The following is a 23,019-nucleotide window of genomic DNA, read 5'->3' as shown; positions in this document are numbered from 1 at the left end:
TGCGGAACCCAAAAGGGACCAGCACAACTGGTGCTCCCGCCAAATCCTCAAGTTTATGAGTATCACGCACCGCAGAACAAGAGCTCCAACAAATTCTATCATCTACTGACCCTGAGGCAGAGTCATCCTCACAGTCCGTGTGGGTTAAGCCTGCATTGACAGAGACATCCCCAGAAGCAGGCTCAGGGAGGGGGCGCTTTGTACCCCCCTACTGGGCACCAGCTGCTTCAAACCTGGCGAGAAACGCCTCAAGTACAGCCGACATTGCCTCAACAGATGCGGCAGGAGCAGGAGAATAAAGTATAACTCAGGCATTGCTGGGGCAGAAAATCCAGGTTCAAGTTCCATATTGCCCCACCGCTGTGTACTGCAAGACAGAACAACCCACCGGTCACCTCCTGGCTGCAAAAATAGAAGCAGAGGCCTCCCAGGGACTCACCACCCCACCCAGCTGCAGAAAGAGCTGAAAACCTGAGGTGTGCTCTGATGTGCTGTGTCTGTCACCTCAGGGAAGAATCACAGCATTTCACAGCACTAAAACTGTCACAAGAGACCAAGAGATTTCCAAGATGGCCGCCGTCTGAGGAAAAAATCACCTCATACAACACAGCAGCACACAGCAGCACCCCCCAGAGTAACAACACAGTCCCCCAACAACACACGGGCCCCGGCGGTAATAAAGAAAACCCAGGAGGCCCCCCTTCAAGCCACTACCCAGTCAGGGGAAGGAGGGAGAGGAAGGGGAGAGAGGAAAGCAGGGCGGACCCTCAGTCGACCTCCCAGGGAAAACACCAGCCATACCACCTTACCTGAGCAAGGGGCCACTACTTACCTGTCCTGTGACCACCGGCTGGAGGTATCCCAGACAGAACCAACGTCCACTAACGGCATGGCTGTCGGCCAGACACACTGTGACAAAGTCATAGAGACCGGTAATATGTGTGCCCTGGAACATGTAGTTCCCCGTCCGCCCCTGGAGCAATGGGGCCTGTCGTGGACGACCCAGAGCTGAGCTGAGGGCCGGCACACGCTCGATGGCCGAACATGGGGGGACTACAAGAGTCAAGACCCAGCCTGTCACCCAGTCGGCTGTTGATAGAAGAATCACAGGATTAAAAAATGCAGGAACAAAATAATAAAAAGCGAGAAAATCACAAGAAAAAAATCTCCAGAGTACAGGAACTCCAGAGTGCCTGCCTCTCCTGTCGTTAGGCAGATAAAAACTGGAGCTGCTAGAGCAGCGTGTGGGTTATACCCGGGGAACCGCGCCCCCCTGGGAGGAGCTGCACTGAGGAAAGTGTTGTTAACACTTAAAGTGCTTTGTTTCTGCCTAACTCTCCTGGAAGGAAGCGGATATAACCCTAAGGTCAAAGGCTGCTGTGTCCGTCCATGAACGGAAGAGAAAGTTAGATTTTATTTCCATCGTTTACACTTTCAAAATGACAGAAAACAAAAAAATGGCATCTGCAAAAGTTTGGGCACCCTGCAGAACTTATAGCATGCACTTCGCCCTGTCAGCGGTTGTTTCCAGTTACCCGGTTAGACCAACAGCACTCTGTCCCGTAGCCAGCGCTTCTGCTGGAAAAATTAACACTGGGGTAGTGTCTAATTGCTGAAGAGGGAGAATGGCTTTCTCCACTCCCGGTGGGGATATCTTCTGCCGGGGAAACAGCTCACCAAGATCATCTATTGGACTTTCTGGATCCAACTCTGAGGGTGGGCAGAAGCCAGCGGCACTCTGCCTCGTAGCAATCGCTTCTGCTGGGGCACCAGATGTGATACTCTGGACTTGCTGCTGATCACCATCTACCAGCCTTACAGCAGCCGTCTCAACTTCCCCTTCTGAGACCTTTATGCTAATTCTCTTGCCTTTGTGGCTGTGTGTGGTGAAGAGTCAAAGGAGCTCGGGCGTGTTATTTGGCTATACCGTATTTATCGACGTATAACACACACCTTCACTTTAAGAGGGAAGTTTCAGGAAAAAAAAATACATTTTAAATAAAGAACTGTGAAGCAATATAAGGGTCAGTGCCCATCAATGCAGCCTAATCAGTGCCCGTATGCAGCCTCACCAGTGCCATGAATGCAGCCTCACCATTGCCATCAGTGCAGCCTGATCCATGCCCATCTGCAGCCTTGGAGAAAACAGGGAGGGGCGGGACAAGCGCCGACATATTACATACAGGAGAATTTCCTGTTTACTCAGCGGCCTCTTTAATACAAAGTCCCGCCTCCTTTGATAGACAGAACAGTCCTCCAATGCCAGCCCAGGAGATGATACTTCCTATTACAGAGGCCGCCGAGTAAACAAGAGTGTCAGAGAATCAGCTTCTCTAACCGCCGAGTTGTGCTACGGCGCATGCCCGTGCACGAATGGCGCATGCGCCGTTCTGTGGGACGGCGCGTGCACGGGCGCGCGCACAAGCGCATCCACGCGCACCAATCAGAGCCCAGTCCTGCCTACTTAAACCAGCCCCAGTCTCATGACGGGTTGCTGGTTTGTTGTTAGCTCCTGCTTGTTTGAACCTTCCTGTACCTGTGCTTGAACTTATTGTGACCTGGATTTGACCCGACTACTCTGCTCTCTCCTGTACCTGACCCCCGGCTTGTCTCACTGGATCTGCTGCTGTCTCCAACCCCTGACCTCTGGCTTGTACCTCGGACCTTGTTACCTTCTCCAACCCCTGACCTCTGGCTTGCATCCCGGATCTGTTTACAGTCTCAGCTTGAACTTGCTCTCAGTTGTTTGAACTTTTACAGTACCTGACCCACTGCCTGTTCCTGCTACCTTCTACCTACTGAGCTCGCTGACCAGCGCATCCTTGATCTGCTATCAACTCTCAGTCCGCTGCTGGTAACCGGTGCCTCTTTGCGCCCTTCCCCGCTGTCTCACCTCCATGGGGCGGAGTGCGCAGAGTCGCAAAGGTGAGCCGCTCTCGGCATCTCGGCCTCGGTGAGTACTTATCCTGACAAAGAGATTCTCCTGTATGTAATCTGACGGCACTCGTCCCGCCCCCTCCTTGGAACAATAAATACAGTATATATCTTTTGTGTCCCCCAACGAATCCCCGAGCAGTGCGCAGTGCTTGGGGATTTGTTGGTGGCCACAAAAGATATACATTTACAAATTACTAGTGGGGCCGCATCAAACCGGGCCACGGGCTGCAATTGGCCCCTGGGCCGGACTTTGGACATGCCTGCCCTATATCATCCGACAGCGATTGTCGGATGCACCCCATTGCAGGTACAACCCCGCATAGGGCGTAAGGCAGCTATTGGATTGGAATATAGCAGCAATGCAAACAATAAAATAAACCATATTCTCCAGTTAAATGATCATATTAATAAAAAACAATGAGCTGAAATACTACATAGTATACACAGAGAGATTAGCTCTATATTATAAATGAAGATAAATGCAATATAGTAATGATAAAAACACGGATGAAAACTAACAACCAGACATCCCTGATGATGATCACCTCTAGACTGCGCATGGAATAGGACAGCTGCTGATATACTACAAGCAGATAGCCAATATTTGAACTTAGAGCCGGTTCACACTGGGGCGATTTGTGATCCGACTTGAAATCGCCTCAAGTTGTCCCAAGTCGTGCTGTCAAGAAAAACAATGCAAGTGAATGGGACTGGTGTTAATACACACTACTCAAGGCGATCCGACTTCAAAAGAAGTTCCTGTACGACTTCAATCCGACTTGTAGGCGATTCCTACCCATTGATTTCAATGGAAGTAGCTTTCAAGTCTGATCCCTGTTCATAGTGAGGCGATTTTGCCAGAAGCAGAGAGGAATTTACCCAGAAGCCACCAGGTACTCCCCTGTCCCCAGGCAGCCCCCACCTTCTTCCCACCTTCTTGGCACGGATTACTTTCACTTTCTTAGTACGTTGTCTCTGTTTGCAGCATGGCTGTCAGAGTTAGGAAAGAGGCCGTGGATAATGAGTCCCTTATAAGGCTGGTAAAAGAGAGACCATGCCTCTACGACAAGAGGGACCCCTTTTACAAGGACCAAATGAAGAGGGACAATGCCTGGCTGGACATTTCTCGCCTGACCTTTGAGGATTGGGGCATATTGTCTGAGACCGACCGCACTGCCAAAAGTAAGTTTAACCTTTTTATTATATGTCTATTTTCCTTGCCTAGGCATGCTGGTTGTAGTTCCATACATGCCACTTGTCTGCACAGAGAATGGCGGCATGAACTCCCTCTTGAAGACAGCAACAATAGAGCACACCGGCATCCATAGATCCCCCTGGCAGGAACAGTATATCCCATGCTGGCAATAGTAGATGCAGACAGGAACCATAGATTCCCCAAAAAAGTAGATCCCTAAGAGGAACACTACTTCAAATGACAAGAACAACAATAGATCCCTGATCGGAACACTAGTTCACATGATAACAACAATAGATCCTTGACAACACTAGATCCCTGGCAGGAACAATTAGGTCCCCCAAAAACAATAGATCCCTGATCGGAAAACAAGTTTACATGAGAACAACAATAGATCCTTGACAACACTAGATCCCTGGCAGGAACAACAGATCCCCCAACAACAATAGATCCCTGATGGGAACACAAGTTCACATGAGAACAACAATAGATCATTGACAACATTAGCTCAATAGCATGAACAAAATATCCCCCAACAACAATAGATCCCTGAAAGGAACACAAGTTCACATGAGAACAACAATAGATCCTTGACAAAACTAGATCCCTGGCAGGAACAACAGATCCCTCAACAACAATAGATCCCTGATCGGAACACTAGTTCACATGAGAACAACAATAGATCATTGACAACATTAGCTCAATAGCATGAACAATAGATCCCCCAACAACAATAGATCCCTGATCGAAACACAAGTTCACATGAGAACAACAATAGATCCTTGACAACACTAGATCCCTGGCAGGAACAACAGATCCCTGATCGGAACACTAGTTCACATGAGAACAACAATAGATCCTTGACAAAACTAGATCCCTGGCAGGAACAACAGATCCCCCAACAACAATAGATCCCTGATCGGAACACTAGTTCACATGAGAACAATAGATCATTGACAACATTAGCTCAATAGCATGAACAAAAGATCCCCCAACAACAATAGATCCCTGAAAGGAACACAAGTTCACATGAGAACCACAATAGATCCTTGACAAAACTAGATCCCTGGCAGGAACAACAGATCCCCCAACAACAATAGATCCCTGAAAGGAACACAAGTTCACATGAGAACAACAATAGATCCTTGACAAAACTAGATCCCTGGCAGGAACAACAGATCCCTCAACAACAATAGATCCCTGATCGGAACACAAGTTCACATGAGAACAACAATAGATCCTTGACAACACTAGATCCCTGGCAGGAACAACAGATCCCTCAACAACAATAGATCCCTGATCGGAACACAAGTTCACATGAGAACAACAATAGATCCTTGACAACACTAGATCCCTGATCGGAACACAAGTTCACATGAGAACAACAATAGATCTTTGACAAAACTAGATCCCTGGCAGGAACAACAGATCCCCCAACAACAATAGATCCCTGATCGGAACACAAGTTCACATGAGAACAACAATAGATCCTTGACAACACTAGATCCCTGATCGGAACACAAATTCACATGAGAACAACAATAGATCTTTGACAAAACTAGATCCCTGGCAGGAACAACATATCCCCCAACAACAATAGATCCCTGATCTATTGTAACGCACAGAGAGCATTTTAGACACAGGAAAACAGGGAACAGGGAAGAAGAAATCAAACAGGAAGAAGAATGATGTCAGAAGAGCTTAGTAGCTCTGATTGGCCATTTCTGACATTCCCTGTCCTGGAGGCGATTTATAAATCGCCCCAGATCGCCTCAGATCGCCCTGTGGTTCACATTCAAGTCGTGTCGGAATCGCCTCTGGAAGTCGCGCTGGAAGTCGGATCGCCCCAGTGTGAACCGGCTCTGGCTAACACTGATCAGGCTTTGTTTATAAATGCATTAATATCCCAGTCGATGTTTAACCCATGAGGGCAAAAACATCGAAGCTGGTATATCCAAAACATTTCTAGCTTAGAAACCCCTCTGACACGTGACTCGCCCCTCCAATGGGGGATGAATCTGTCAATCACTTGGAACTTTGTGCCCAAAGGATCTTTAACTACTTGCCGACCAGCCGCCGTCTTTCTACGGCAGCAGGTCGGCTCTCCTGGGCGAGAGCCCGTAGCTCTACGTCGGCTCTTTTAGCGGCCACTAGGGCCCCCCGCTCGTCCGTGACTCCCGTGCGGGTGCCCGGCGGGCGCGATCGCCGCCGGGCACCCGCGATTGCTCGTTACAGAGCGGGGCCTGGGAGCTGTGTGTGTAAACACACAGCTCCCGGTCCTGTCAGGGGGGGAAATGCTAATCCTCTGTTCATACAATGTATCAGTGTTTCCCCTAGTGAGGCCACCCCCCCCCCACAGTAAGAACACACCCAGGGAACATACTTAACCCCTTACCCGCCCCCTAGTGTTAACCCCTTCACTGCCAGTGGCATTTTTATAGTAATCTAATGCATTTTTATAGCACTGATCGCTATAAAAATGCCAATGGTCCCAAAAATGTGTCAAAAGTGTCCGCCATAATGTCGCAGTATCGAAAAAACAATCACTGATCGCCGCCATTACTAGTAAAAAAAATATATTAATAAAAATGCCATAAAAATGCCCCCTATTTTGTTAACGCTATAACTTTTGCGCAAACCAATCAATAAACGCTTATTGCGATTTTTTTTTTACGAAAAATATGTAGAAGAATACGTATCGTCCTAAACTGAGGAAATTTTTTTTTTATATATTTTTTGGGGATATTTATTACAGCAAAAAGTAAAAAATATTCATTTTTTTCAAAATTGTCGCTCTATTTTTGTTTATAGCGCAAAAAATAAAAATCGCAGAGGTGATCAAATACCACCAAAAGAAAGCTCTATTTGTGGGGAAAAAAGGATGCCAATTTTGTTTGGAAACCACTTCGCACGACCGCGCAATTGTCAGTTAAAGCGACGCAGTCCCGAATTGCAAAAAGTGCTCTGGTCTTTGGGCAGCAATATGGTCTGGGGGTTAAGATGACACTCCAAATAGTGTCTAGGGACACTATGGTTCGTGCGACCCTTTTTGATACTGGTGATATGCTCGTTGACCCTGATGGAAAAGGTTCTAATGGTTCTTTTCCCACATATTGTTTATTGCATGGACAAGTTATAAGATACAGTATGTACCGAGTGGCACATGTAGTGAATTGTTTCATGTGGTAAACAATTGAGGTAGTAGCAGATGTAAAAAAAAAAAAAGTGTGGGTTTGGTAGGGGGATCGGTCACGTTGTGGGCGATCTTATTCCTAAGGGGCAAGGCACCCCTATAAATATCTGCTTTGTCAGGGAGTACAGGGCCTAATAGGGGATAATTTTTAAGTACTCCCCAGTGGCGGTTAAGAATATTCTTAACCTGTTTATTATCAGGGCACAAATTCTGCCCAGTCCCATAGAGCTGCGCAATCGCAGCTGTTTGCGCCGCGCGCATGCGCGGTGTTGGCGCACGCGCTGTTTGTGCGCGCGGGCTCGTTCCTCTCCCGGCCAATCAGAGCCCTGAGCGGGCTATTTAAACCGCCCTCTTCCTCCTGTTTGGTTGCTGGCTTGTCACAGCGTTTGGAGAGTATTCCTGTTGAGAATCTACTTCCTTGTTCCTGATTACTTGACCTTTGGCTTTGAACCCCGGATTGCTGCTTCCTCCTGACCTTGACCTTTGGCTTGAACCTTGGACTGCTGCCTTCACCTGCCATTGACCTTTGAACCTCGGACTATCCTGATCTCTGTGCCCCTTGACCACGACTAGTTTCCCGGATTAATCGCTGCCTGCTTCCTGTTCCAAGTTCCCGGACTTCCAGGACTATCCCGGTGTGCATCCCAGCTGCCTTCAGTGGACTGCTTCCTGATCAGCCCCTGTCCACGCATCCAGCCTTCAGCTTCCTGTCGGTACCGGTGCCTCCTGGTGCGTCTTTCCCCCTGTTCTCACTCCGGGGGGCGGACCGCGCTAGGTCGCAAAGGGAGACGCCCTCAGCATCTTGGCCTTGGTGAGTGTACTCTTATTAAAAATGTAAAAGGAGTGGTACTACTGCGCTACCATATAAAACCAAAAATAGGAAAACCAGCACAAAATATCAAATAATAAAAGCTGCGTATCCAATAGGTGAACAAAACCAAAATGATATGAAATGAATAGGAGATAGCGCTAATATTAACTAGTGCTGAGTGAATACAGTAAAGTGTGATAGTATTAATCAAAAAACAGTGAATAATATAACTAGGAAACAACAACACTTATGAAAAAATACACTCTATCCAATGAGATAATAAAGTGAGTTCATTATGGGTTAAATGGACTAAACCCATATGCAGCCCTGTAGATGATCAGCTGGCGTCTCCTCCTCACTGCTTCTCATTAGACAGAAAAAACAACCTTCCCAAAGATCCAGTCAGAAATGCTCCAATATATAGAAAAGAGAAAAAAGAGAGGACAAGCCTCATAGTACAATATTGTATGGCAAAGGACAGTGGACAAGAAACTACACCGACGGTGTATAAACTCACAAAACCGCCGATTAACACAGGCTCTGAATTAGTTTGCAGCTCAGTGTGATGGTCTCCTCACTAGGATCGTAGTCCCGTCACATAGGCTCCTCCCCCACGCGTTACGTCACTAGGCACGTGACTTAGGCCCCATACACACCATAGAATCCATCCGCAGATAAATCCCAGCAAATGGGTTTCAGCGGATAGATCCTATGGTGTGTACACGCCAGCGGATCTTTATCCGCGGATATATCTCCCCTGGGATGGATTCCAGCAGATCGGATATTCGCTGACATGCACAACAAATCCATCTGCTGGAATCCATCCCAACGGATGGATCCGCTGGTCTGTACAGACTCACCGAATCCATCCGTCCGAAGGGATCCCCCGCATGCGTCGTAATGATTTGACGCATGCGTGGAATTCCTTATATGACAGCGTCGCGCACGTCGCCGTGTCATAATCGCGGCGAGGGCGCGACACGTCATCGCAAGAGGATTTCGGCGCGGATTTCAATGCGATGGTGTGTACACACCATCGCATGAAAATCCGCCGAAATCCACGAGAGGATTTATCCGCGGATACGGTCCGCTGGACCGTATTCGCGGATAAATTCTATCGTGTGTATGGGGCCTTAGTCATGGGTCTCTAGATGACTGTGAGAGACGGCTGAGCTTTTAACAGAGCCGCTGCGTGTCATTCAAACAGGAAGTGAAACCACAAAAGGAAGGGAGCTGACATCTACATCATTGCTGGCAAAAACTCGAGCACTATGCAATGCAAAGCAGATTTTGGCGCTCGCTACATATAAAACAATATACAATACAAAGTTTTTAATACAGAAAAATTTAAATTTTTCTGTATTAAAAACTTTGTATCGTATATTGTTTTATATGTAGCGAGCGCCAAAATCTGCTTTGCATTGCATAGTGCTCTAGTTTTTGCCAGCAATGATGTAGATGTCAGCTCCCTTCCTTTTGTGGTTTCACTTCCTGTTTGAATGACACGCAGCGGCCTCTGTTAAAAGCTCTGCCGTCTCTCACAGTCATCTAGAGACCCATGACTAAGTCACGTGCCTAGTGACGTAACGCGTGGGGGAGGAGCCTATGTGACGGGACTACGATCCTAGTGAGGAGACCATCACACTGAGCGGCAAACTAATTCAGAGCCTGTGTTAATCGGCGGTTTTGTGAGTTTATACACCGTCGGTGTAGTTTCTTGTCCACTGTCCTTTGCCATACAATATTGTACTATGAGGCTTGTCCTCTCTTTTTTCTCTTTTCTATATATTGGAGCATTTCTGACTGGATCTTTGGGAAGGTCGTTTTTTCTGTCTAATGAGAAGCAGTGAGGAGGAGACGCCAGCTGATCATCTACAGGGCTGCATATGGGTTTAGTCCATTTAACCCATAATGAACTCACTTTATTATCTCATTGGATAGAGTGTATTTTTTCATAAGTGTTGTTGTTTCCTAGTTATATTATTCACTGTTTTTTGATTAATACTATCACACTTTACTGTACTCACTCAGCACTGTACTCTTATTAACCCGTGATATTTATGTTGAAGAGAGAATTGGGTGGTAAATTTTAGGCTTTTAAAAATTGCTAAAATTACTGTTAAATTCAAGACATAGCTGGGTGTAGTAAGATGTCCGCTGACATCTTCTGACGGCAGGTGTTATGTCAGATTAGCAAACCTGGCAGTTGTGGACGCATGTGCAGCTGATGGAAAGGTACTTCCGTTACCCATTCTGATGGAACACCGGCTTTTTCATGAAACTGATCTGAGTGGCTGAAGCGGTTTCTGAAGCATCAGGAGATGCTTGATTCTGGGCACTCCAACTTGAGATAAGCAGTGTACAGGAGACGGGGGATACCAGAGGTCAACAGGGCACATTCGATGGGGGGGGGGGGGGATGGGTGTTGCAGCATAGTAAGGGGAGGCAGCAGCCTAATAAAGTAAGGAGAGACAGCGGTATACTGTACAGAGCTGCTCCAGGAAGCTGCTGGGAGCCCTGTTGCAGCGTGCTGTTTCCCACTGGTCCCTCCTGTCCATCCCAGATGATGTCACATTCAGGCACCTTGGATGGACAGGAGGGGAAGAGGGGCCGGCCGGGGACCGCAAGCTACAACAGCACTCCCAGCAGCTTCCTGGTACAGTTCTGCATGTGGGGATTCAATCCACCTGTCAGTCTCCTGTGACACTGTAGATCACCATGGAAACCCGATTGAGAAGTCCTATATGTGTGCCTTAAACAACTTTTAGATGGTTATAGGCAGTGTGTGTTTTATTGGGCCGCATTCCCATCGTGGCTGAACGCATATCAGTTTTAGGCTGAGCTTTATGTGTGAATTGGGACATTTTGCTTTTATGATCTTTAAAGGGGTTGTAAAGGTTTATTTTTTTTAAATAACAAACATGCCATACTTGCCTCCACTGTGCAGTTCGTTGTGCACAGAGTAGCACCGATCCTGCTGTTCTGGTGTCCCTCTGCGGCTGTCTCTGCTCCTCCCTGCAATAGCTAACCCCCTCTGGGAAGCTCTCTCCCGAGGGGGTTAGCTTGCGGGTGCGCTCCCGTGTTATACAGTCAGAGTACATAGCCACCGCTTGTATGACTCTGCCCCGCCCCCGGCGGCTGCGTCATTGGCTTTGATTAACAGCAGCGAGAGCCAATGGCTGCAATCAATCTATCCAATCAACTCAGAGACTCTGTGGAGAAGAGGGAGAGGCTGAACCCGAAACAGAGCAATCACTGTTTCATCCAATAGGGGTTCCAATCTTTCTTCCATGAATATAGATATAAATATTTTTTTTTTTCAAGGCGTCTGGAGCGCGGACGAAAAAAGAACACTGGTGTAGGCAGACCGTCACTCTTTACTGGCTAAGAAAAAGGTGGTCCTGGAGGGGTCAGATAGGGCGGAGCTAACCCATGGTAGGCTGACATTGGGAGGTCAAGGAAAATATAATAAGCGTATATTGATTGGTTTGCCCAAAAATTATCGCGTCTACAAACTATGGGATATATTTATGGCATTTGTATATTTTTTTTTTTTTGTAGCAATGGTGGTGATCAGCGATTTTTAGCAGGGCTATGAGATTTCAGTGACACTTTTTTTGGGCATCAGTGACATTATTACAGTGCTAAACATATGCACTGTTACTGTACAAATTACACTGGCAGGTTAGAGGTTAACACCAGGGCCGATCAAAGGGTTAAAGGGGTTGTAAAGGTTAGTTTTTTGTTTTGTTTTTTTTCTTTGTCTGAATTTCTCACTTCCTGTTCCTCCTCAGTAAGGTGTTCAGTAAGCTGTTCTAAATGACTTTTCACCGCTCGGATGATGGCGGAAAGCTTACTGAGGACAAACAGGAAGTGAGAAATTCAAACAAAGAAAAAAAACATTTAGAAGGGAAATCGAAAAGAAAGGTTAGTGAACCAACAATGCACTAGCTTAAAGGAACCAATTTAGAAAATAAAAGACGAACCTTTACAACCCCTTTAAGTGTGTCCCAAGGGGGTGCTTGCTAACTGTGTGGGGGATGGACTCGCTGGATGTACACAGAGATTTGTGTTCCTGCTTAGCAGGAACAGAAGATCTGTGTCCATCCCTGTCAGAACGGGGATCTGCCTTGTTTTCATTTGCATAGGAGCCCTGTGTGTCTTTTGGTCCGAATTCAGACAAAAATTGAGACCTAAAACGGGACGCAACGGACCCCTGCTGTGAGCCACATGCGAAGATAGTGACCCTAGCCTAAAGCGGAACTAATTTAATACCTACCTTTCCAGGGGTCCCCTCGCCGTTGCCGGCATGGGGTGACATCACTCCATGAAAAGGAGATAGTCAATAAAGCACCCAAGGCTGCATATACAGCAACTCACTTTCCATTATGGGGATTGCTGTGAGCAGGCAGGTAAGTGTGTTTTATTGCAGAAGAGACTTTTGCAATTTTCTTCTGCAATATAAAGTCCGCCTGTGCACAGTATGTAACCATGAAAGTTCCCATAGTAAACATGGCGGTGTCAGGGACCTGAAAACTGACGAAGAACCGGCCTGGGTGATAAAGCTACTAGATCCCTGGATAGGTAAGTGCACTTTTATTAAAAGTCAGCGGCTCCAGTATTTGTACATTTTTCAGAGTGAAGAACCTCCAGTCATTACAAAATGTTAGAAAAAAAAAAACGAACTGTTTAGGTACTTTGTAATGTAGATGGAGAAGTAGCGTACAGCCAGCCCCATATATCCCACACTGAGGTAAAGGTATTGGCCTCATACTCCTCACATACCGCCTCCGTGTACAGGAGGAATTCCTTCCCCCTCAGACGACTACCTGCGCTGAACTATACGAGCCACACAGGGAAGGACAAGGCCACCTGGCGGGAACACCGTTCCCTCACCCTCACACCTCCCGGTCACCTCAGCGCACAGCTGACAGGCACAAGGACACTTCACCACGTGGGAGCGTAAGCAGGCGCGGCCTCTTCTAGGCGTCTCATAGGTCGCCTGGTAGCAGACTCCTCCCACTCTTCTGAGTGGAAAGGTCAGACTTGCTGTACAGAGACCACGATGGCGGCGCTCAGAGTCTTCATACAGGCGCACAGATTACTGATCAATGGGCAGGTGAGAAGTGGGCGCCGGGCTCCTAGACTCATGTTAGGGACTGGGCTAGGCGCTGCCATAACCGAGCTATTGTGTAATCACTTCTATGCACGTCATGCATGCTGGAGAGTCCTCATACACCTGGCATGTCCCCCTTTGCTGCTGTTCCCAGTGTGTGCGGCTGACATTGCAGGCACCCCTATCTTTCTGGGCGATAGTCCAGCACAGCTTTCAGCTTCCTAGTCCTTCAATGTTGGGGGAGAGCTGGGCCAGCACCGCTGTACATCTCCACCATCGGGCTCATAGGAGTGCACACTGCTCATTTTATTGTGTACATCAGGACTCCTCAGCCCATTAACCTTTGATGAACCCTTGGCAAAAAGTTTCAGATCTTGGGGAAGCCCTAAAATAATGTTCATGGGACATTGGTGTGATCAGCAAACTCTTTATGTAACAATTCCTTTTAGAAAAAGCATTACATAGCAGAATAAATGATTAAAGTGTACCTATTTAACAAATTGTTGTCCGCAAAACATATATGAGTTGCAGTTTGCAAGTGGTTTACTAGGATTATGGCTGAAGATATCGGCTATTACCCCGGTACTGTTTTTTTTTTCTCAGTGTTTCGATAGGAATAGGTGACGGAAGTGACGTTCCTATAGGAATAGGTGACGGATCTAATGTACCGTCAGCTGCGCATGCGTCCGCTGCTACCAGGTTTGCTAATCTGGCAGGACATCTTGCTACAATCAGCTACGTTTTGAATTTAAGAGTCATTTTAGCATAAAGTAAGCGTATATAAAGTACGTTGACATCTATGATGCTGTTTTGATGTAACATTTTTGAAAGAAGCTGCACACCAGCAGTAGGAAGGTGGCGGAGTCCATGTTGGTACACCCTGCAGTGTGCACCGCTAAACCTTTTAGGCTTTTAAAATTACTGTTAAATTCAAGACGTAGCTGGGTGTAGTAAGATGTCCGCTGCCGTCTTCTGACTGCAGGTGTTCTGTCAGATTAGCAAACCTGGTAGTGGTGGACGCATGTGCAGCTGATGGAAAGGTACTTCCGTTACCCATTCTGATGGAACACCAGCTTTCTCATGAAACTGATCTGAGTGGCTGGAGCGGTTTCTGAAGGGATACCAGAGGTCAGCAGGGCACATTCGATTGGGGGGGGGGGGGGGGTTGCAGCATAGTAAGAGGAGACAGCAATATACTGTACAGAGCTGCTCCAGGAAGCTGCTGGGAGCCCTGTTGCAGAGTGCTGTTTCCCACTGGTCCCTCCTGTCCATCCCAGATGATGTCACATACAGGCACCTTGGATGGGCAGGAGGGGAAGAGGGGCCGGCGGGGGACCGCAAGCTACAACAGCACTCCCAGCAGCTTCCTGGCACAGTTCTGCATGTGGGGATTGAATCCACCTGTCAGTCTCCTGTGACACTGTAGATCACCATGGAAACCCGATTGAGAAGTCCTATATGTGTGTCTTGAACAACTTTTAGATGGTTATAGGCAGTGTGTGTGTTTTATTGGGCCGCGTTCCCATCGTGACTGAATGCACATCAGTTTTAGGCTGAGCTTTATGTGTGAATTGGGACATTTTGCTTTTATGATCTTTAAAGGGGTTGTAAAGGTTTATTTTTTTTTTAAAATAACAAACATGTCATACTTGCCTCCACTGTGCAGTTCGTTGTGCACAGAGTAGCCCCGATCCTGCTGTTCTGGTGTCCCTCTGCGACTGTCTCTGCTCCTCCCTGCAATAGCTAACCCCCTCTGGGAAGCTCTCTCCCGAGGGGGTTAGCTTGCGGGTGCGCTCCCGTGTTATACAGTCAGAGTACATAGCCACCGCTTGTGTGACTCGGCCCCGCCCCCGTTGGCTGCGTCATTGGCTTTGATTGGCTGCTGTCAATCTATCCAATCAACGCCAAGACTCCGTGGAGAAGAGGATGGTGGTGGATGCACAGAGCAAGTGAACGGGCTCAGGTAAGTAAAATGGGGGGCTGGGGGGGGCTCATGACAGCAAGGTGTTTTTTCACCTTAATGCATAGGATGCATTAACCACTTACCCCCCGGACCATATTACTGCCCAAAGACCAGAGACCTTTTTGCGATTCAGGACTGCGTCGCTTTAACAGACAATTGCGCGGTCGTGCGACGTGGCTCCCAAACAAAATTGGCGTCCTTTTTTTCCCACAAATAGAGCTTTCTTTTGGTGGTATTTGATTACCTGCGGTTTTTATTTTTTGCGATTTATAAACAAAAATATAGCGACAATTTTGAAAAAAGAATATTTTTTACTTTTTGCCATAATAAATATCCCCCAAAAATATATAAAAAAACATTTTTTTTCCTCAGTTTAGGCCGATACGTATTCTTCTATATATTTTTCGTAAAAAAATCGCAATAAGCGTTAATTGATTGGTTTGCGCAAAAGTTATAGCGTTTACAAAATAGGGGGTATTTTTATGGCATTTTTATTATTTTTTTTTACTCGTAATGGCGGCGATCAGCTTTTTTTTTTTTTCCCCGGTACTGCGACATTATGGCGGACACTTTTGACACATTTTTGGGACCATTGGCATTTTTATAGCGATCAGTGCTATAAAAATGCATTGGATTACTATAAAAATGCCACTGGCAGTGAAGGGGTTAACACTAGGGGGCGGGGAAGGGGTTAAGTATGCCTGGGTGTGTTCTTACTGTGGGGGGGGGGGGGTGGACTCACATGGGGAAACACTGATCCTCTGTTCATACATTGTATGAACAGAAGATCAGCATTTCCCCCGCTGACAGGACCGGGAGCTGTGTGTTTACACACACAGCTCCCGGTCCCCGCTCTGTAACGAGCGATTGCGTGTGCCCGGCGGCGATCGCGCCCGCCGGGCACACGCACGGGAGTCGGGGGCGAGCGGCCCTAGTGGCGGCTCGAAGAGCCGACGTAGAGCTACGGGCTCTCGCCCAGGAGAGCCGACCTGCCGCCGGCGGCTAGTCGGCAAGCAGTTAAAGGGGTTGTAAAGACAAAAATATTTTCCTCTTAAATTAAAGTCTGACAGTAGCTGATAAAGTAAAAAGTAATGTTTTGCATTATAACTAGTTTGATACCTGTTGAAATCAAGCTGTTTTATTCACCTCCGTCACTCCTGAATCATTATTCTCACTGACTTCCTGGTTTGCGGTGCGCATTCACTCTTGCTACATCATGGCCTAATGGGAACTACAGTTCCCATTAGGCTTAGCCTCCATGCCTGTGAGGGATAAGAGAGCATCTTCACGCAGGGCTGTAGGCATAGGGAGGGGATGAGCACATTCTGCTTTCCACCATGCAAAACGGCTCAGATGCTGGTGGAAAGCAAGAGGAGGAGAGACAGGAAATGGCATTTTCAAACCTGGATTACTGTATTTTGGAGGTCAAAAGGAAAAACGAGGCAAGTGATATTTAAATGCTCTTGCTTACAGCAATCAATTGATCTAATAAAAAACGAACCTTTAAGGTAAAAAAACATTAACCTTTACAACCCTTTTTAAACCTTTCACAGACAGCTACTTTTGCATTTCACGTTTAAAAAAAACAATAATTTAAGGTCTGAAGATTACTGAAGTGATTGTAAAGGATTTTTTTTGGGGTTCAAATTAAAAAAAAATTATACTTGGCTGTTCTGTTCAATTGTATTGAATATTGACACTAGAATTATTTCTTTCACACTGGCACATGTTGCAATATGTAACACATATGTTCAAAAACAACATTTTTATTCGTAGGTGCCCCAGTGCATGTGTTTACGTTTGTATATGGCGGTAGGGTTTTTTTTTTTGTAGTGGCAGTTTAAGTAATTGCGTGTAACTTTTTAGTGGAAAAAGTAAAAAAAAACTTTATTTTATACCATATGGGACAAAAAAGGCGGGGGGCATGTGAATCTAGGGGGTGGGTGGAGTGACCAGGTGGCTGTATGGTCTCCTGATCAATTCCACCTGATGAACAACAATCTACTTGTCAGATTAAGAGTCTATTTGGCCCCTCACCTTCCAGGACAGCTACTTGAGAGATGATTGGCTCCGCCCTCTACAGGAAACACAAATCGGATACAATTTTAAAGTCCCCTCCCTTTCCTCTGACCCTTCGTGTTTTTTTTTTTTTTTTTTTTGTGTTTCCAGACACTTTTTTTTTTTAGGTCTGGTAACTGTGGTTGGCGTACCCCCCTGCTCTGGTGGCAACATCCAGTACTGGTTGTGGCCAAGTCCTGGGTGTGTTCAGTCCCTGTTTTTTCGGCCAGAAGGGTTCCCTATTTTTGGAGGTACTTGCTTACCTGTTTAAGTGGTGGCAACTTCCTTCAGGTTTTTTCCCCAGCTCTGCCTGGTGGAAGCCTTGTCTTCCTCAGCTCCACCGAGGTGTACCAAAATGGCGTCAGGACTTCCGGTGACGCGGCAAGATGGCGCCAGAACCGGAAGTCACGTGACGCACTTTCCCGGCGTCTTCATAAGGAACACGGCGGAGTACACTGAGGACATGCTGCCTGGTACAGCAGCCTATTTTTCCCAGGCAATCTCCACTCACCAATGGAGCTTGAGGACAGGCCTGAGGAGGGAGCACTCCGTCGGATGGAACCAGCGACAGCCTCCAAATCCCATACTGCCCCCAAGGTAAGCCCTCGTCTGTGATTATGCAGCAGGGGACCTGTTTTGTATGGGCCTTCTTTTCTTATGGCTCTTGTTTCTGTGTTTTTTTTTTTTTTTTTTTTCTAGGATAGACCGATGAAAAAGAAATGCGAAAACTGTAAAGCCAGGCGGTCTGATGGATATAAAAGTTTTTTTTGTGAAGATTGTGTTCATCTAGGGATAGTTCAGAGACTACCTCTTTGAAAGCGTTAATGTCTTCTATGAAGGAGGTGGTAGCCTCCTGCCGGTCTTTTAATGACAGGGCAGCAGGTCTGGGGCATTCTTCCTCTGGTCCCAGAACTCAAGAGCCTTCAGCTTCAGTTAGACCCCCTCCCCGGTCCGAGATGAGTGATTCACACTATACCTCAGATCTGGAAGAAGGGGAGAACCCAAGCTCCTCGTCTGATGGCGAGTCCGCATCAGTGGGGGAGGCGGGTAACCCTAAGTTTCTTTTTCCAGTGGAGGATATTGATGAACTTTTAAAATCAATTTATACCTCGGAACAGATTGAGATGCCACATCAAATCCAATCTGTGCAGGATAGAATGTATAGAGGTCTTCAGGGGCAGAAATCAAGGACTTTCCCGGTTCACCAGTCACTTAAAGATATGTTTCTTTCAGAATGGAAAGAACCTGAAAGGAGGTTGTTCCAGTCTAAAGGGCACAACATAATGTTTCCTTTTCAATCTGAAATTGAAGAGTCTTTCTTTAAATGTCCTAAGCTAGATACCCCTATGTCACAGGTTTCTAAAAAATCAGACTCGTCCTTTGAAGACTCAGGGTCCTTAAAGAGCAAATGGACAGGAAGGCTGACTTTTTTTCTGCGTAAGGCCTGAGATGCTTCAGCTTTATCCTTGGGTCCAGCTGTAGCATCCACCTGTGTGGCTAGGAATTTGGACAGCGTCTGGATGATCTCCTTTCATCCGACACCCCCCAAAGAGGAAATTAGGGAGTCCTTCCCACACATTGCCAAGTCCGTAGCCTTCTTGGCTAATGCAGCCTCTGTGAAAGCTGCAGCTAGGTCTTCTGCTCTCATTAATTCAGCCAGGCGAGCGATCTGGCTTAAAGGATCACTAAAGGAAATTTTTTTTTTTTTTTTGCTGAAATGACTGTTTACAGGGTATAGAGACATAAAAGTTAACTGATTCCTTTTAAAAATGATAAAAAATAGATAAAAATCAATCATATAATTTGCCTGTAGTTTCACTTTAGTTTTTAAACTGGTTTCCTGTTTATGTGGAGTAAAGAGACACAGAACAAAAACAAACAAATCCAGGGCAGTGTTTTGTTTTTAAAATGAATCTGATTGGTTCTGTTAAGTTTTAGACACACAGTAATGACAGCTTAGACCATCGTGAAAAGCTCCCAGTATGATGGTTATAAGGAGCCAGACAACCAGGAAGTGTGGAGATCAGAGTAGTTTTACAGCAACATGAAAGCAAAAACGAGCAATGAGGACATGAAACCAGTACTGCAGTAAGGTAAAGGAAGCTATTTAACTAAAAAAAAAAATTCCTTTAGTGACCCTTTAAGTCTTGGGAGGGGGACCTTATCTCCAAGAACAAGCTCTGCAGCATTCCCTTTGAAGGCAAGCTCTTATTTGGTTACTCCTTGGTGGAGGTCCTAGCTCGTTCCTCTGAGAAGAGTAAACGGTTCCCTTCTTCTCAAAAGAATAAGCCACAGAATAAGAAGCCTGTGTATCGATCGTCCCATATCTTGGCAATTTTCTGATCTTTGCCCGAGACCCTTATCCGGGATCTGCAGTTGGTTTTGCGGACCTTTCAGAATCTGGGGTGGAAAGTCAACCAACGGAAGTCTTGTCTGGTACCCTCCCAGAGCATACTTTTTCTGGGTTACCTAATAGACTCTCTTGCTCAGAAGATTTTTCTTCCAGAGGAGAACATTTTGAAACTTCTTCTCGCTGTGCAGGCCTTCAAATTTCTTCCACAGAACTCGCTTCAGTGGATCATGCAGTTATTAGGATTAATGACTGCAGCCATCCCAGGGGAACCCTGGGCCCAATTGCACTCCAGGCCCCTTCAGGCGTTTCTCTTGCGCCATTGGGATCGCAGGAAGGATTCTCTAGATCAGCCTTGAGGCGATTAAGTTCGCATTTGCTGCGCTATACAAGTTACTCACTCACTCACTCACTCACTCAGCTAGTTCAGCTGCCAAGAGAGGATTTTCTCAATCTCTCCTGGTGGGAGCAGTGGAAAAGAACTGGGCGCAACATGCTCCAGTAAAAGTTAATACAGACGCCAGTCTGTGGGGCTAGGGTGCACACTCTCAGGGCTGGCAGGTCCAGGGAGCTTGGTTGCCAGAGGAGGCAGGTCGCTTCTCAAACTTCAGGAAGCTACTAGCTGTAGGGAAAGCTCTCTTGGCTCTGCAAGAGAGGGTCTGTTCAAGAGACCTATTGGTTTTCTCAGACAATTCCACTATGGTGGCGTACCTGAACAAGCAAGGGGGCACTCGTTCAGAGTCACTTCTAATGCTATCACAGCAGATTCTGTCCTGGGCAGAAATCAATGTCCCCTCAATCAGAGGTTCAGAGAATACACTGGCGGACTATCTGAGCAGAGTGAGCGTCAGTTCCAGCTGTTGGGAGTTACATCAAGGCATGTTCCAGGAGATTGTGCTCAGATGAGGCCTTCCTGCAGTGGATCTTTTTGCCTCCAGTCTCAACAGAAAGCTGCCGGCATTTTTCTCACTTGGGAATGGATGCTCTCTCCTTCCCGTGGGATTTCGCTCTGGCCTATGCCTTCCCTCCTTTCCCCCCTCCTATCTCTGGTAGAGAGAGAAAACCACCGCTCCAGACAAATGCACTTCAGCGGTGAGTATGGTTCAAAACCCGATGGGTGCAGGCAATGCACAAAGCATAAATAAGAGGGAGGAGATGATGGACAGCCACACTCCAATAAAGTGTAAAAAAATGGTGCCTTTTATTCCAGTAAAACGAAAACTACAACAGTAAAAAAAAAAAAAACGCAAGCAGTGGGTTAACAGAGCTGACGCGTTTCACATCGATAACCAATGCTTACTCATAGCTCTGAAGGAGCTTTTAGGGTTCTGCTGTATCCCGGTTCTGTTGCAGTAGTTGCTGTAGTAGATATAGTGGTATCCATGGACAGGCAGGGGTATTTGAACGGTGCTTCTGGGTGCTGTAGCCAGAAAAAACACTGGATGATGAAGACACTGAAGGTGCTCGTCGAGCTGGCAGAGAGAGAAAACCGCCGCTCCAGACAAATGCACTTCAGCGGTGAGTATGGTTCAAAACCTGATGGGTGCAGGCAATGAAAATTATTCAGGATCGGGCAGAAGTGATTCTGATGACCCTCTCTGTGGATCTTCCCTGGCCCCTACCGGATGGATCTACTCCATCAGGGACCAGTATTGCATCCAAACCTTCAGACCTTCCATTTGACGGCCTGGAGGCTGAGCAGCGCATCTTACAGTTGAGAGGGTGTTCAGAGAAAGTTATTCAAACTATACTGGACAGCCGCAAGTTGGTAACTAGAAGAATCTATGGGAAAGTTTGGAAAACTTTCAATTCCTGGCAAAGGAAATCTGGTTTAGATTCTTTTTCCACTCCCTGTATATTGGATTTTTTGGGTGTGGAGAAAGGTCTATCTGTCAGCATCCTTAGGGTTCAGGTTGTGGCCCCGTCTGTGTCTTTTAGACAAGAGGCAAGCAGAAGATCCTTTAGGCTCCATTCACACTAATGCTTTTTTTGATGCATTTTGCAGAAATGCAAGGACATTTTTTAACATGGTTTTCTATGGAACATGTTCACACCAATGCTTTTTTGTGCCTCTGCGTTTTTGGAAAGGGTCAGGGACTTTTTTCCCAGCAAAAAGCAGCGTTTTGCATGCAATAGAATTCAATGGACCTGCATCCAAAACGCATTTTGCGGCGATTTGCGTTTTTTTTTTTCAACCTAAAAGGAAATGTAAAAAAAATAATTACTGGCTAAAAAAAAAACGCAAATCGTGGTAAAAACGCACATAAAAAAACGCAGCAAGCACTGCAAAAAGCATTGCAAAAACGCTCAAAAGCAACATGCATAGGTGTGAATCGAGCCTAAGTCAGGAGGTTCCTTTCAGCCAGATCTAGACATGCTCCCAGGATTGTCAAACATGTGCCTCCTTGGGATCTATCATTGGTGTTAAATGCTCTAACAAGAGCTCCTTTTGAGCCTTTGCATGAAGCTTCCCTGAAATTTATTTCCTTTAGGGCCCTTTCACACGGGGCGGATCAGTAATGATCCGCCTCTGTGTGTTCGTCAGCTCAGCGGGGATCCTCCGTAAAATCCCCGCTGAGCCGGCGGATGACAGGGCAGTCTCCGCACACTGTGCAGGGACCGCCCTGTCTTTTCTCCGCTCTCCCCTATGGGGGGATCGGATGAATACGGACCGTGTGTCCGTGTTCATCTGATCCGCAGACGGAAGAAAAAATAGGATTTTCTTCCGTCCGCAAAATCAGAGCTTTGCGGAGGCGGGTGATTTACGGGTGTCAGCGGATGTTCATCCACTGACATCGGCAATCGCATAGGGACCAATGTATGTCCCGTTTTCATCCGCAAACGGATGGATGAAAATGCGGACATACGGTCCGCACATGTGAAAGGGGCCTAAAGATTTCTTTCCTTTTAGCTATTACGTCAGGGAGAAGGATTTCTGATCTACAATCCCTTTCCTGTAAAAACCCCTTCCTGAAGATTCTAGAGGGGTAGTGATTAGACCTGATCCTTTCTATTTGCCCAAAGTATCTTTTAACTTTCATAGGTCCCAGGAAGTAGTCCTGCCTAGTTTCTGTACCTCTCACAAAAATGTGGAGGAGGAAAGATTTTGTTTTTTAGACGTTGAGATGTCTTCTACTTTTACCTAGAGAAATCCAGTGGGTTTAGGAGTTCCTCCCAGCTGTTTAGTATTGTTCAGTGGCCCCAAGAAAGCGTCCAAAAGCTTTATTGCTAGATGGATTAGAGAAGCTATCTGCGAAGCTTACAAAGCGACAGGTCGTATCCCTCCTTCTAGAATTGGGGCCCATTCTACGAGATCCATGGCTACGTCATGGGCAGGAAGAGCGGGGGCATCATGGGGAGAAATTTCTAAAGCTGCCGTCTGGTCCTCCTCTCATG

At 46.6% G+C, this 23,019-nt stretch overlaps 1 protein-coding gene across 1 annotated transcript in view; it reads left to right on the top strand.

Annotated features, from left to right (window-relative positions):
- Positions 1–13,149: 13,149 nt before the first annotated feature.
- The window catches only part of PCCA (propionyl-CoA carboxylase subunit alpha), a 935,313-nt gene continuing 925,443 nt past the window's right edge, over positions 13,150–23,019 (top strand). Inside the window, exon 1 of the mRNA XM_040336164.1 lies at positions 13,150–13,255. Within this exon, the coding sequence (XP_040192098.1) occupies positions 13,248–13,255 (8 nt within the window). The 5' untranslated portion in view covers positions 13,150–13,247. The remainder of the gene's footprint in view (positions 13,256–23,019) is intronic.

Source organism: Rana temporaria, chromosome 2 (assembly GCF_905171775.1).
Source record: "Rana temporaria chromosome 2, aRanTem1.1, whole genome shotgun sequence".
NCBI classification, from domain to species: domain Eukaryota; kingdom Metazoa; phylum Chordata; class Amphibia; order Anura; family Ranidae; genus Rana; species Rana temporaria.
This window is presented reverse-complemented; position numbering and strand designations above follow the sequence as displayed.